The 15,307-nt window shown below is 43.4% G+C and overlaps 1 protein-coding gene across 1 annotated transcript in view; it reads left to right on the forward strand.

The window, feature by feature from the left end:
* The window catches only part of sdk2a (sidekick cell adhesion molecule 2a), a 99,003-nt gene extending 88,039 nt beyond the window's left edge, over positions 1-10,964 (forward strand). Inside the window, exons 38-46 of the mRNA XM_050068384.1 lie at positions 331-364; positions 400-506; positions 1,175-1,336; positions 1,432-1,557; positions 1,646-1,810; positions 1,908-2,048; positions 4,941-5,085; positions 7,523-7,652; positions 9,044-10,964. Coding sequence (XP_049924341.1) covers positions 331-364; positions 400-506; positions 1,175-1,336; positions 1,432-1,557; positions 1,646-1,810; positions 1,908-2,048; positions 4,941-5,085; positions 7,523-7,652; positions 9,044-9,448 — 1,415 coding nt within the window. The 3' untranslated portion in view covers positions 9,449-10,964. The remainder of the gene's footprint in view (positions 1-330; positions 365-399; positions 507-1,174; positions 1,337-1,431; positions 1,558-1,645; positions 1,811-1,907; positions 2,049-4,940; positions 5,086-7,522; positions 7,653-9,043) is intronic.
* The last annotated feature ends 4,343 nt before the right edge of the window (positions 10,965-15,307 follow it).

A 15,307-nucleotide genomic window follows, 5' to 3' on the forward strand; every position in this document is an offset into this window, starting at 1 on the left:
CTGTGAATTCTGAAAACTGTCGGCTGTGGAGGAAGGTCAGGAATAACTGATATAAATATTACTGAATTTCAAATTGCTGGCTGTAAAGTATTATAAATAAATGAGTTTCTGTATTTTTTCTTATTTATGTGCCCTACTTTTTGCCTTAATTACAGAATAGTAACAAATTCACTGAGTATTTACAAATGCTGCCATGCCTATGCACTCCAAGGTGGAATATCCATGTAACTGAATTGCAGTTTTACAGCTGAGCTTGCAGGAGTCCTTCATCTCTGTAGTGTGAAGAGATCCAACTGTCTTCCCCTCTTTTCTCTCTTTCTTCACCAAAAGCGCCGAGTGCTCCCAGCTTCATCCACTTCAGCGAGTTGACCACCACTTCGGTCACTTCATCCACTTCAGCGAGTTGACCACCACTTCGGTCAACGTGTCCTGGGGAGAGCCCAAGCAGGCCAATGGCATCATTGAGGGCTACCGCCTGGTCTACGAGCCCTGCACCCCTGTCGATGGTGAGAAACTCCGCCTACAGCCTAATAACTCTGCCATGCCTTGACATTCCTCAGCTGGCTTTCTCAGACTGTGATTTACAACCTCTTGCCTAGTTACCATATTCTTTCTTAACTCACGCTGCTTAAGCTCATGCTCTAATCTGTTACAGATGAGTGTAGGCCCCGCAGTAACGTATATGGTATGGCTGATAAAATGTGTTGGAATGCTCTGGTGAGACTTTGTGCAGCTTCCTTTCTCACTGAAAGAAACATGGCTAATAGCTGGCTAAGTGTGGTTGCCTGGACCAGATTGTCAAGTAATTGGGAGCAGAGGTGGAATGCTGAGCTGAGGCTGCTGTGGTCCCTCGGCTATCCGCTAATGGACCCAGAGCAAAGCCCGAACAGAACAGTTAAGACAGGGAATATCAATTGGTCTATTATAAAAAGGTCCTGGTGTCTCTTCCTATCTGGATATCTAGAAGGCTGCCGGATAATAGACCTTTTCTCTTACATATGCAAAGATATGCGTGTCTCTGATGGTCCTCGAGTCTGTCTTTGTAGTCTCCTAACTCCATGTGAACTCGTCTGTGTCTGTTCAAATGCAAAAAAGCTTTGCTGTTTGTGGCTTGTAGAAAGCAGCATCTAGATTCTTAGTGTTTCTTGTACAGACTCCTCTCCTCGCACTCCAGGTGTCAGTAAGATAGTGACAGTAGATGTGAAGGGCAGCGCTCCCCTGTGGATGAAGATCAAAGACCTGGCTGATGGGGTCACCTATAACTACCGCATTCGGGCCAAAACACTCACATATGGCCCTGAGGTGGAGGCCAACATCACTACTGGGCCTGGAGAAGGTGGGACGCTCTAAATCATCATCATCATCTCAATAATATCATCTTTTAGTAGCCTTTCTGACTATTTAACTATCCGCTATTTTTGTCTTCCTAAGGAGCCCCAGGCCCTCCTGGAGAGCCCTTTATTACTCGGTATGGCACTGCCCTCACGCTGCATTGGACCAGTGGTGATCAAGGCCGTGCACCCATCACACGATACGTCATTGAGGCCAGACCTTCTGGTGAGCCACATACATGACCAGTTTTCCAAGACTTCATTTGTGATTCCTACATGAATGTCTTCATAAATTGTCTTCATCTTGTCTTTAGATGAAGGACTGTGGGACATCCTTATCAAAGACATTCCCAAAGAAGTGACATCATATACACTCAACCTGGACATGCTGCGGGAAGCGGTCACCTATGACTTCAGAGTAATTGCAGTCAATGACTATGGCTATGGGTCACCCAGCGCCCCCTCCCCTTCTATTTCAGGTACTTGAACTGAAAACATAATGCCACAATGTGTTAACAAAACAATACTTTCTTGTTTTTTTTTGTTTATTAATAGCTGTTGTTGTTGTGTGTTTAGCCCAGAAAGTGTCTCCGTTCTATGAAGAGTGGTGGTTCCTGGTCGTGATCGCCCTGGTGGGCCTCATCTTTATCCTCCTTCTTGTTTTCATCCTCATCATCCGAGGCCAGAGTAAAAAATACACCAAAAAAGCAGATTCAGGTATGAAACATGACTGTTTGCTAAACCCGCCGCTAATGTCTCACTTCCTCTGTCTGCATCTGCAACCCGAGCCATCGACTTGAATTTGTCATCCTATTGGACAGCGCTGCTGAGAATTGCATTTTAACGATCGCACATCCAAGGTCTATTTTGGAAAATGGGATCGTGAAGGCTCACACAATTAGACAAATTACCTGGGTTCTCTTAACATTGTTTGGCTGACAGGGGAAGGATGAGAGTAAAGGTTACCGTTGAAACAGCTGACATAGGCAGGTGAATAAACATTATTGTTCATGTTTAAGTGCGGCGAAGATCAATACTGGGATAAATGGCTTGGCAGTGGTTTAATGCTCAGGTCATTAGTCAGACTGAGAGTAATTATATAACTACAGCACTAGCGGCTCTCACACCACTGTATCAAGAAGCCAATTTTCATGATTGTGAATTATCCCAGGTGACACTGCTGCTCCTGGAAACTCTTTATCAGTGTTCAACCCAAAAACATAAGGTAGAGGGAGTTAATCAATGTTGGTAGACTTATTGTTAATACTTCCCATTATGGTAATCACAGCCAGGGCATGTGGGGATAATCTTTTAGATGTGGTGTAGTCACCCAGCAGCATGGACAGGAGTGAGACGGGAAGGAGGGACATTTGGGGGGAAAATGAAGGGTCAGGTCGAGCCTTCCCAAAGCCTCATACCAGTGACTTTTTAGCTTAGTCAGCATTTAGCTCAGTGCCAGGGTGACCTGGGTCAGTAAACAGGGCTTGGCAAGACTAGCTCAGACAAGGACTGTGTTTGTGCGGGGACACAAAGAGGGCTTCTTAGCCCCTCTACACCCCTCCCCAATTTTCTCAGCCATGAAGCTGATGTGTCTGTGTGTTTTACTAGAGGTCATGACTGGACATCGGGCCTGACTCACTGTGGAAAGCAGCATTTTTACTTGTTTCGGATTTGTTAATTGAGGAGGATGTGATCAGTAAAATACTATACAAGTTGAGTTAACCATGGATGGATTACTGAATGGGCCTACTGGGCACAGGTCCTGCAACCCAGAGTGTCAGGCCTTTACCTACAAAGTCCCCTTTAAAGAGAACCAAAATGACCAGGAAGAGACTCAACTTGACCACAAAGAGACACAGAACAACTACAAAGAGACACAAATGGACTGACAACAACTGTGAAAAGGGACAAAACAACCACATACACAAAATGACTACAAAGTGACACAGAGCAACTACAAAGAGACTCAAAATGACCATAAAGGCCCATTTATGCTCCCTTTACGTACGAAAATGTATACATCCGTTTCAAACGATGTTAAGGCCCATTTATGCTCAACGTTAAATATGGATCCGGATACTGACGGAGCCTTCTGTCCGTGCTCTGCGTTCATTTCGTCCGTATTCCTGCACGTTTCCATAAAGCTTACGGATACGGGCCAAACGGAGCAGTACCACTGGAAACCGTGGGGGCAGTGTTGCTGTCACTACCTGATACGTAGCTCTAGTGAGACACGAAGAAGAAATAGTGAAGTAGTAGAAGTATGTGGGCAGTGACGGTAACATCGTTTGAAATGGACGTATACATTTTTGTACGTAAAGGGATCGTTTGAAATGGACGTATACATTTTTGTACGTAAAGGGAGCATAAATGAGCCTTTACCGTCGTTGCCCACATACTTCCATGCGTCCTTTACGTTGGCATGGATGTTAACCAATATATCCACCAGGGGGCAGCCCACCGTCAAAAGTTTATGACAACAACAAACTCAAAAACAAACATGCGACTGTGGAGGAGATATTGCTAGTGTACCTCTTGCATAAAAGACAAAAACAGAGGCAGCGTTGTAGGAGGTGGTGATGAGATGTTTATAGTTTCTAATTAACTCGCACAACCTTTCCTCAAAAAATTCCGCCATTGTTATTTCTTCTTCGTGTCTCACTAGAGCTATGTATCGGGTAGTGACAGCAACACTGCCCCCACGGTTTCTGGTGGTACTGCTCCGTTTGGCCCGTATCCGTAAGCTTTATTGAAACGTGCAGAAATACGGACGAAATGAACACGGAGCACGGACAGAAGGCTCCGTCCGTATCCAGATCCTTAATTAACGCTGAGCATAAATGGGCCTTAAAGAGACACAAACCAACTACAGAAGACTCAAAATTACCACAAACAGATGCAAAGCAACCACAAAGAGACACAAAACGACTACAAAGTGACAAAGAGCAACTACAAAGAGACTCAAAGTGACTACAAGATGCAAATCACCTATAAAGAGTCAAACAGCAAGTATGAAAAGGGACAAAACAACCACAAAGAGACACAAAATGACCATAAACTTACAAAACAACTGTGAAGAGGCACAAATGACTATAGAGAGACGCAAAACAACTACAAGGAGATGCAAAACAGCTGCAAAGAGACACAAAATGACCATTAACAGACACAAAATGACTACAAAACAACACAGAGCAATGTCAAAGAGACTCAAAGTGACCATAATCAGATGCAAAGCAATTACAAAGAGACACAAAATAACTACAAACACATGCAAGGCAACTACAAAGGGGCACAAAACCACACAGAGAGGCATTATGACTACAAAGTTGCAAAACAAGCAAATATAAAGTCTGTGTCTTGCTTTCATGAAGGTGAGGTGGTGGGGTCTTCTGCATGTCTGTGCCCAGGGGCCCGCTGTCTCATAATCCGTTTATGAAGTTAATTGTTTAAAAAAGAACCATGTGCAAGTTTAAGCCTTATACTTGAGTTTTATTATGCCGTGTTTAGCTAGCCCTTAAGACTGAAACTGATTCTAGATTTGACTGGTGATCACAAATCACTTATTTCATCCCACGACCCACACAGTGTCGTCCTCATACCCCTGTCCAGGCACCCACTCCAACTGCACAGCCCTGCCTCTGACCCACGGTGAGATGGTGCGCCTGGACGAGGGACGCTTCCCGGCCTTGGAGCTCAACAACCGGCGCCTCTCTGTGAAGAACTCCTTTTGCCGCAAGAACGGCATCTACACAAGGTCAGTCACTTAAAAACAACCATGGCTGTCAGCTGACCCTTGCATCCAGTTCTCAAACATATTGTTCCTTCTCACAATTCGGTGTTACATAAGTGTAACTTATACAGGCAGGAATTAATAATGTAGTGTTGTGTTTTCCGCCTTCTTCCCTCACAATAGTCTGTCAGTCTTGAGAGAAAAAACCGAGCCTCGAGGAGCCCAGCTGCTGATTTGAGCCTGCTTCCGCTCCCCTCGTTGATATTCAGTGATTGTGTGAAGCAACAATTTATATAAGGGGGGCAGCACAATACCAGCTAATTAGCATTCATGAGCTTCTGCATTGCTCTTTGTCTGTCCATCACCGCTGTAGACAAAGGGTGCTTATGGGTCAGAGACGGCCATTTTCTTTTGGCCTCCGGCCCAGAGTTGCTCTCGAGTGCAGTGCTGCGAGAGCTGTCTCAACATAAAGTGCAACACCCTCAGTATGAGAACATGTCCTTCTGTCCGTCAGCGGGACTTTGGCAGGTTGGCTCTTTGGCAATGTTTGGATAAGGGTTAGATAAGAGGGATTTCACAAACTCTGCAGTACAAGAAGCGAAGGGAATGACCTGTAGAGATATGGGTCACACATAATTGGTGACAGGATGGATGGTCATGTGGATGTTGGAGGGGATGGGAGTCCAGAGTCTGTTTCTTGTCACAGCAAAAAAAAAACAAAAAAAGATGTTGGTTTTTGCACATTATGTTGGAATGTGCTAGAAGGGGTGCAAGGGAATCTGTGCTGTTTTTCTCCTTGACCAAGGAGGCCAAGAAGGGGATCAAAGGGTCTTGAGTTATTCGTCTCTTTTGAAGAGCTCCAATCTGCTGCCGTACTCTCTGCTAATGATCTGTGGACTAAGGAGGAAGAGTGGGAGGGATCCCTACGGGATGTTTGAAAGGGTGAGGGAAGGAGGGATGAATTAGACTGATAAGGCAATGGGAAAAATACAGTGCTCCTAAATAATTCACAGCTCACTGGCAGCATTTTGGAGTGTGATCAGTAGCAGGATCCATCGCCCCTCCTCTACGCTCACGTGGCCTCGTCCTTTTAATGTCTGACTCAACCTTTTCTGAATTCTTAGTAGATTTTTTTTTTTTCACAGTCCGCCCCCTCACGTCATCCCCTTTAACCCAGAGGAGATGTCTCTTTGTTGTGTCAACCCTTTCACGGCCGTTGTCATGTTGTGTCTTCTAAGCTTCCTGTTCTTGGCATTCCCACTGATTTAGCTCCCGCATATATCTCAGTACATATTAATTTTTATTTGAGAGACCGTCAAGGTTGTCTGCTTTATGCCTTAATATTACCCTTGACATCCCAGCGCTTTATGCCTGTCTAATCTGCCCCCACATACAACGTTTTCCTTTTCAGATCATTTAAACATTTACTTTCATGCCATTCCTAGTTTATATAATTCTTTACAGTCTTTTTTTTCCGAAACCAACCGAGCAAACTCTACTCTTTATGCCGTGTTAGTCTGAGTTACATACTGAGCCCACTGATGTAGCTCAGTGATGTGAGGGTAGCGGTCCAGTTTTGGACCTCTGACCGTCCAATTCAATCTCAACGGACCTTGAACACAGCAGCAGTCATTACTGCAGAAGAGGAAAAATAATTGTCTTCACAGATGTTTCTCTCTGCTTCACTTTATGGACTTAATGACTGGAGATAAAGAGAAAAGCTAGGACTCTTTTTACTTGACCTGCACTCATAAAAGAACTTTATAATACTTTGCTGAGCTCAGGGCCATGCTTAGTTACGCAGCTTTACTGCAGGAGGTCTACATCTCCGACTGCCTCAATCTGTACAGCCATTCAGCTGTAATCACACAAAGACTCCTTTCATGAAGATGCTCATATGTTTACTTTTTTTTGCACAGAATCCTGCGTTACACTACGGTTGAGGTGAGCTGAGCTCATGCAGCAGCCTCCTGCCGTAGCTCCTAACTGACACTAGAATGAAATGGTAGAAGAATAAGACCAATTATCATCCCTTCCCTGCTTTGTGTAGCATAGTGGCTTCCAGGAGTGCACAAATAACCCATTCTGTGCTTGTCTGAACGAAGCTATCATATTCATTTTCATAATCAATGAGTGCGTGCTGAGTCTGTGCATGCTGATCCCTCTGAAGCCCCTGTGGTGTGTGACGCGTCTTCATTTTTAGAACTATCTCGCAGCCTTCCATTAGTCATCCGAGTGGTGTCAGTCACAGGAGCGACAAGGCCTTTTATGTTTACTCAGATGTGTCCTCAAAGAAGAGGGAGCTCTCGAAAATCTGTTTGAGTGTCCCAAAGGGAAAATGATGGTGATCAAATGAAACATTTTTCTTAAACAACAATTAGCTCTCTCTCTCTCTCTCTGTCTCACTCTGTTTTGCTTTCTATCCCTCACATACACCGTCTCCTTTTCTCCATCTGCCCAGGTCTCCACCAAGACCCAGTCCTGGAAGCCTGCACTACTCAGATGAGGATGTCAGCACTAAGTACAATGACCTGATCCCGGCAGAGAGCAGCAGTCTGACCGAGAAACCCTCTGAGATATCCGACTCTCAGGTACACACTGACCCTGGCTTGCAGCCCATGTCGGCTCCACGTCTGGAATAGGCAATGAACGTAAATTAGAAAGTAAAATTCCGCTCTTTGAATTTCTCAAAGTGACAAAGTCCTCCAGGGCAGAGTCTTAACCTTTCCAAACTCTAAAAAAACCCTGACTTCTCTTATTCCACTTTTACTTTTTCGCGTTCGCCGTCTGTCTTCTTGATAACCTCCCATCTGTTTTGTCATAATCGCTGCTCTTCTAGATGCAAAAGCTAGATCGCTGCCTAATTATGAAGCAGAATTTCTGAAAATGACAGTCAGCAAGACATTTGCCTCAAGTGGATAACCTCGAAATTAAATATCCTCTGTTAGTCATGGCTGACATCTCTGGATCTGACTTTTAATACTGATTTCTCCCATGGGAAGGAAGTACGGGGCCAATTCTCATGTCTCGTGTGTCTTGAAATGTCTTCGCAACTAATTAATTTTCCTCAAACAGGAAATGTTGTATTAATCTGGGCTGCTGGGTCTCAGCTCATCATGTGATGATCTGAACAGCTCAGTGTGTGTGTGTGTGTGTGTGTGCGTGTGTTGGAATAGGGAGGTCCAGTACAAGGACAGGGAGGTTAGAAGTGATGAGGGACGATGGACGCGAAACGCAAAGAAGCTGATTGTAGCAGATTGCGAACATCTGTCTTCCCACACTCGCGCCAGGTCTCCCCGGCCAATTTATCTGGTACCTGCACAGTCAAAACATTGTTCAACCTGGTTTGAGCAAACACCGCTCTCGTGGGAGACACAAACTGGTGTTATTCTTTTCCTCTGCATGGCCTCCCACTGTTTACCTGCCACTTGTGCAAATAAATGGTGCTTCAACATCTGTTAAGCTGTAGTGTCTCAAAAGAGCAGCGGATGGGAAGGCACTTGTCAGGCACACAAATGTGCCAAGTGTGTAGTATTTTCTGGGAGAGTAATTTGCTCTCTTTTCTCTTAACTGTTTGCGTTTCTCAGCCAGTCGAATGTGCTGGATCGGGGACAGGATTCACCCACACAAACATTTGTAACTTACAAAACTGTTGGCTTAACATTACAGCAGAAGCAAATGAGTCCTGTAAACATTGTCTCTGTCCAATTCTAGGATACTCTTGTGTACACTTATCACTTCTGTGCTCCACAAAGCTATGGGTGAGCTCCTGTGTGTGAAAGAAGCTCAATAGAAGTGAATATTTGTCCCATAGAGTCACACATGAATGGGTTAATAGATCTCCAGTTGTCTCTCTGTAGATATATCCTGCTGTGGTATGTCCCAGTATTGTGCAGTCAAGGTTGCTTTATTAGAACTAGCTTTGATTTGAGAACATATGTCTGTGTAGTAATGTCTTCTCTTTGTCCTGGTTGACTCGCAGGGCAGCGACAGCGAATATGAGATGGATCAGAGTCGGCAGAAGACCCACTCCTTTGTCAACCACTACATCAGCGACCCCACCTATTACAACTCCTGGCGGCGGCAGCAGAAGGGCGTCTCTCGTCCACCGGCATACGGCTACGCCCAGCCCGAGCCCCTGGTGGAGCAGGAGTCGCGGCAGCACCCGCCACCCGTGCCCCCTCTGCCCCCGCTCCTCCCCCAGAGTGCCCCGTCCCCGCAGCCCCAGGGCCAGGGCACTCTGTTCAGGTCGAAGGGAAGCCGGACTCCCACCCCCTCCCTGCTGTCCTCCGAACCCCCCAGCCAGCACAGCACCCTCTACCGACCCCCCAGCAGCCTGGGCTGTGCCGCTCAGGCACCTACCGCGGGCTTCTCCTCTTTTGTTTGACACACAGCTCTCCTTCCAATAACAACAGGACCCTGAGGACGAGTCTTTGATTTTGTTGTTGTTGGTTTATTTGTATTTTGCTCCTTTTCCTCATTTTTTTTTTCTGTCTATTTGACAGAGTTGTTGCTCAATATTAAGCATTGCAGGCATCTTGAATAGCGTTTTCTCCTCTGTGAAGAGTGTGTGTGTATGATTGTGTGTTGCGCGTATGACTGGTAAATCCATGTGATATGTATTTTATGAAAAGACAATCATTTGAAAGTTTTTATGCGTTGCTTAAGTAAATTTATTTGAAGGTACAACCATGTAAACAAGGGAGAACAGAGCCCAAGGTTCTGAAAAAAAGGAAACCTTGTTTTAAAAACACTGTATTATTGTTTAATATGAGAGCTTTATGGAAAAACAACCACCTTAGAACCATATAGAGTACGGACCACTTGGTTTGCTGAGGCTGAGACAATGGAAAAAACCAACTCTGATGGAATAATGTGATGTTTGGACAAAGGACAAGCTGATAGTGAGAAATGGACTCTGACTTTGGAGAGAGGCACTCGTGGTCACCGTGGCCCTCGGCTGCCTTTTACTTTCTCACTCTGCCTAATCATTGTTGGAACTGCATTACGTGTTTACTATATGTACTATGTCTCATATTGTTTACCAGATATTTATATCAATCAGCTTCAAGCTAAACATTTTCAGAACATCACTAGTGACAATGTTATGAATCACATTAAAGCATTGTGGCACCTTTATAGTAGTCTCTGGGGAATGTGTTGACTGTGTGCTGGTGCTCATGTCAGTAGATATACAAGCTAAACAACAACTTTCTCAATGTGCATCTGTTTGCTTTTATGTTACACACAGAACTTGACTGTGAACCAAAAGCACAACTCTTCTTGGTTCAAATGATTATATCTCATCACGACCACATCAAACGTGACGCTATTAATAGCTGTCAAAGAAGTACAAGAATAACTGTCTTTGAACAGGTTACTGAGACATACTGAGCAGTCACCACACTAAAAACTTTTTTTACAGGATGTTTTTTTCCTGACAACACCACAAAAAAAGACATGAAACTTACAGGAAGTAAGATTTCAAAATAAAGCTGGCATGTACTTTACAATCGAGGTCAGCTTAATGTTTATTTAAGACACTTTATTTAAGAACTGACAGCAACAGGACACAAGTATTGTACATGAAATGCATCACTGAGGATCGTCATGTGAGTTCATGTGTGTTCAACGTGTTACAGTGTAACATGGCATTGGTATGATGACTGAAAATGTGTTTTATGCTCGCCGTGCAGACGTATACATACAGTATGGTATGGTGAGATGTTTTCTACGACTCTTTTTGAATATGCTGGTTCTTTACAAAAGTTGAATGGGACATTGCTGTGCTGGAGGTGGACCCATAGTGTATAAACTTAGACAGTCGCTCCAAAACATCATCTGTCAAATTTCTAATGTGAACATCACTGTATACATCATGAAGGAAACATTATGGACCTATTCATGGTAGCTCTCTAAAATAAATTATTCTATTTTGTAATGGCTTTTTCTTCATGCCTCATCTGAATATTTTAAAATATAATGTAATATTATACAGAATAATATATATCGGCAAATGTGACTTTTACTTCTGACATATGAGAGGGAGTGGTGCAGCTTTGAACCAGTGCTACACACAAAGGGTTTTAAAAGGATGTAGAAACCACATCAGACCCCACAGACAACTATTTTGCACAGACAGGCCTAAGTAGACCTATTTGCATAGTCTGAAAGACAAAGTGATTATAGGTGACACTTGATCCTACAGTGCAGAAATGACCTGATTCTCTCAGCCACAACAGAGACATAATTGGGATGCATAAGAGCATGAGTTACAGGGAAGAATTTGAAGAAGAACCTGATCCAGTGCAAGCATGCTGAAAAGCTGGGGGAGGGTGGGAGAGTGTGCCTGGGTAATCTCCTTATTTCAGGCCGGAAAACATTGATCTTAAGCAAGGCAAAGAGGGGGGAGGAACAGAGGGATCAGGCTGGAAGGTTTTAAGGAAAAGTCAAGTCAAGGGTACTGCTTGTTGGTGTTTGAACATTTTTATTTACCCAATTTAACAAAGACTGGAAGTATAAATCACACTGACAGGTTGTTGAAATGAAGTTGAAAGTGGATGGATGATATGGATAATAGATTATTATGCAGATTGCATTACGTCTGGGTTATTGGATGACATTAAAGTGATGTGAAAAGTTAATCTTGAAGGCTCTCTTCAAAGTATTCCCAAGCATGGAGTCTGGAATTGCAGAGGGGAAATCATATCATATCACATCTCATGTATACTTTATAGCCCCGACTTGTTTCTTTAACGAAACTAAAGCTCCATTTTAAAAACAAAATAGGACATATTGCTTTGTAACATTTTTGAATAATTCTATTTTGTAACTCAGAATTATGGTAATTCCTCACACCCAGCGCTACTGTGACTATTGTTCACCTTCGCTCAATTCACTGCGAGGAGGCACACGGAGCAATCTGCTGTTCACACACAGATGCTCAGACACGGCTTCACATCAACAAATCTGTTACATTTTTACATTTCAGTTCAGTATCTCCTCATGGGACCGACTTATACAGAATGCGTCCTAATTCTGACTGCGCTTGTTGGAGTGCATCAAAGCACATTTGCAACACAGCTAACTCAGCCTGACTGGTGACTCCAAAATGAGGACAAAATCATGGTGTATGATACTGAAGGAAATTGGACGTAACAGCTTTTTAAAAAGTTTCAAAAGTCCTCGGGTTTTATGTTATTTCACTCACAAGTCGCATATCCATCACCGTGCTGTCAGCTCAGGCTTCTTCATGAAATTCAGGACAGTCAGTGGAGTGAAGATTATGCATTGTAATCCATTTTATGAGCATGGTCAAAACCCTCGAATGGGTTCGATAATAGGTTTGCCCACTGCCCTCTGCAGGGCAGAGTGCTGAAATTTGCATGCAGGGGTGACTGGGGAAGGTTGTAACACGGGACAGTTATAACATAGGCCTCCAGAAACGCTGCTTAGCCTTGCTGCCAATTTTTTTGGGTGGCCACCCAAATCCTTTATAGCCCAAAAAGCATTTTCCCCATAGACCACTATTATGACAGGAATGTCTGTAAAATCGTTGACAGGATACTTCAAACTGCAAACATGGTCAAAAATGACTGTCTATTATAAGGTTTTGCTGCTCCAAGATCCATGTAGGTTTTATATTTGTAAAAATGTCCTAGTGCCAAGAAAAGCGTTTTAAAAATCTGTGACATCATCGCAATGTAAAGTCTATGAGCTGAGTGCAAACTTGCAGGTGGGGTCAGCAGGAGAAACATTTCTGTGCATATTCAGTGAGCTGCATATCATGTAAGTAAACCAGGAGGCTAGTAACTTTTTTAGCATTTGCGCCAGGTGAGCAATTTCATTAGAATGGATAGGCGCCATCTTGGGATCCAGTATCTATGTATTATTATAAATCTATGTTGTAAAGTTTTCAGTTTCTCCAACCAGGGGCAAGTTATAACTCACCTCGTACCTTGCCAGACACTGACGAAAAAAGTCGTCCTATAACGTCGGCATGACGTGGCCAGTATCCGTTATAGTTTAACTGCACTCAGTGGTGTCAGGGGGAAATGTGGTGGTCAAAAGTCCAAGTAGAGCGGGTGAGAGGGGTGGTAGATGGGTCCAGCAGACATTGACCTTCACCCAAGAGAGCAGTGCTCGCATCCCGTAAGATAATAAAGCCAAACCCTGTTCTAACGTGCTTTTGTTGCCTAAATCCAACCACGTGCGTTAGTTGTTGGATGAAATAAAACGTCAGTTGGCGCTGTTGACTGATGCAGTGCATTTATTTTGAAAGAGACTGTATGTAAATGGTAAATTTCCTGTGAAAATGGAAGTGTATTTTGAAAGAAGACAATGCATGTAACAGGCAGAACTTGACTCGGCGTCCCAGAACGTCAACAACCAACGCACCCAGGGTACCTTGCACGTTTTATCTGGACGTACAAGTTCCATGACCAAACGTCGATACGTGACGAGGTCGGAGCAAGAATGTGCTTTGTAGTTAAATTCATCAAACTTAAATAACGTTCCTAATGTGTACGTGTAGATATCTTACATAGAAGTTGTTAGTGCAAATACCCAGAGCAAAATTTTACCACTGTGACTTTTCAATGTTACATTTAACCCCAGGCTATGTTAGAACTAACCCAGACTATGGAGTGAATTGGAACATTCCACTCCCTGTGTTCAAGACTAAACCATGCATTTTCTGTTTGTGTTACAAAGATAACAGCTTCACCATTTAATAGCAGACACGTGTTACTACTTTATACTACTTTTTGAACACACTGACTTAAAAGAGATCCAAGTGACAGACAGAAATGTCAAAAAAAGTTACAAGTACTTCCGGTCTCCCCTGCTTGTTTGACCAACCGGGACTGTCCAGACCTTTGCTATGGCCCTCATATATTGTTAATGGCCACTGTCAACCAAATGGTCATGCACAACCTGGATTAAGGGTTAAAGGGCGCAAACTTTGTTTTCTCACATGGTTTATAGGCTTAGCAGTGAAGCCTGACCTTATTTTGCACCCTCTACTGAGGAATAAAAATCAGAAGATTGACAAAAACTCCAGCTGCACTGAGGAGAGAAATCATTACATCACTCCTCATCTGATCTGCTGGCATCACAACACCCAGACTGAGGAGATACACAACAAAGACTGCTAACACTGTAAACCATGGCAACACTCCTAGCTCAAAGTGCTGGAAGGTTAAAGGGGTCCCGTGTACCATCTGGGAGAAACCTCAACATCTGGCCCTCTGAGCATTACTCTAAGTAGACGGTGAAACCAGAAAGAAAGACAGGTTGCTAAAGATTTTCGTGGAAGTCCAAAAGGCTTCAACCGAAAATGGACTTTTTGAAAGATTCCAAAACATCAAGCATGTAGTTAGCTAAGGGTTAGACAAAGACTGAGACACCACTGCACAAACATCCTGTTCTGATGTAGCACTGAACAGAGCTGTCAAAGCTGCCAATGCAATACACAGAGCTGCAACAATAGGAGACTGTTGCAGTGTTGCGCCTGCAGAAGCACCTAGAACTGAGCAGACTGGATTTTTCTTGTTGACCAGCAGTCCACTAGCCACAATAAAATGTTGGCATTGTACATTTCTGCAAGGCATGGATATGTTACATTTGTGCAATATGCATCATATCAGCATTTTTAAACGTTACATGTATATCAGCTGAGTTCCTCATCATGAGGAAGAAAGGATGGTGGATGACGTGATGTCTGCCAAGCAGTAGACAGCAGCAGACCACTGTAAAAGACCAATAAACAGAAAAAGTGGCTATGGTTTTTAAATCTTTATTTTAGGATTTTCAATACAAGATAAATACTCAGAACATCATTTGAACATCTCAGCCATGAATATCTCCAAAAAATACAGAGAACAAAAAGCAAGTCCTTGGACTTCAACATTACCAGTAAAACAGAAATAGATAAACACAATACAGATAGAGTCTACTGTTACACTGTCAGTGCATTACAATCCACTACCCTTGAGATACTCTAGTACAGGGCTCCAAATTCTGACAAACAACATATGTACAATATGTGTCCTTGCCACAACCATACAGAGTGAAAACTGGTAATTTTAATGACACCTCAGGACATTTCCAGCTGTCTTGGTTGTGACTAAATGGTTATTTCAAGCCAAAAAATGACTTTTCCTAACCCTCGAAAACTGTGATGTTAAGTTTCAACATGTGCATATAAAAAATACTTCAGCAGTCAGGAACACTTTTGTCAAAGAAA

The sequence above is a fragment of the Epinephelus moara genome, chromosome 18, assembly GCF_006386435.1.
Source record: "Epinephelus moara isolate mb chromosome 18, YSFRI_EMoa_1.0, whole genome shotgun sequence".
NCBI lineage: Eukaryota > Metazoa > Chordata > Actinopteri > Perciformes > Serranidae > Epinephelus > Epinephelus moara.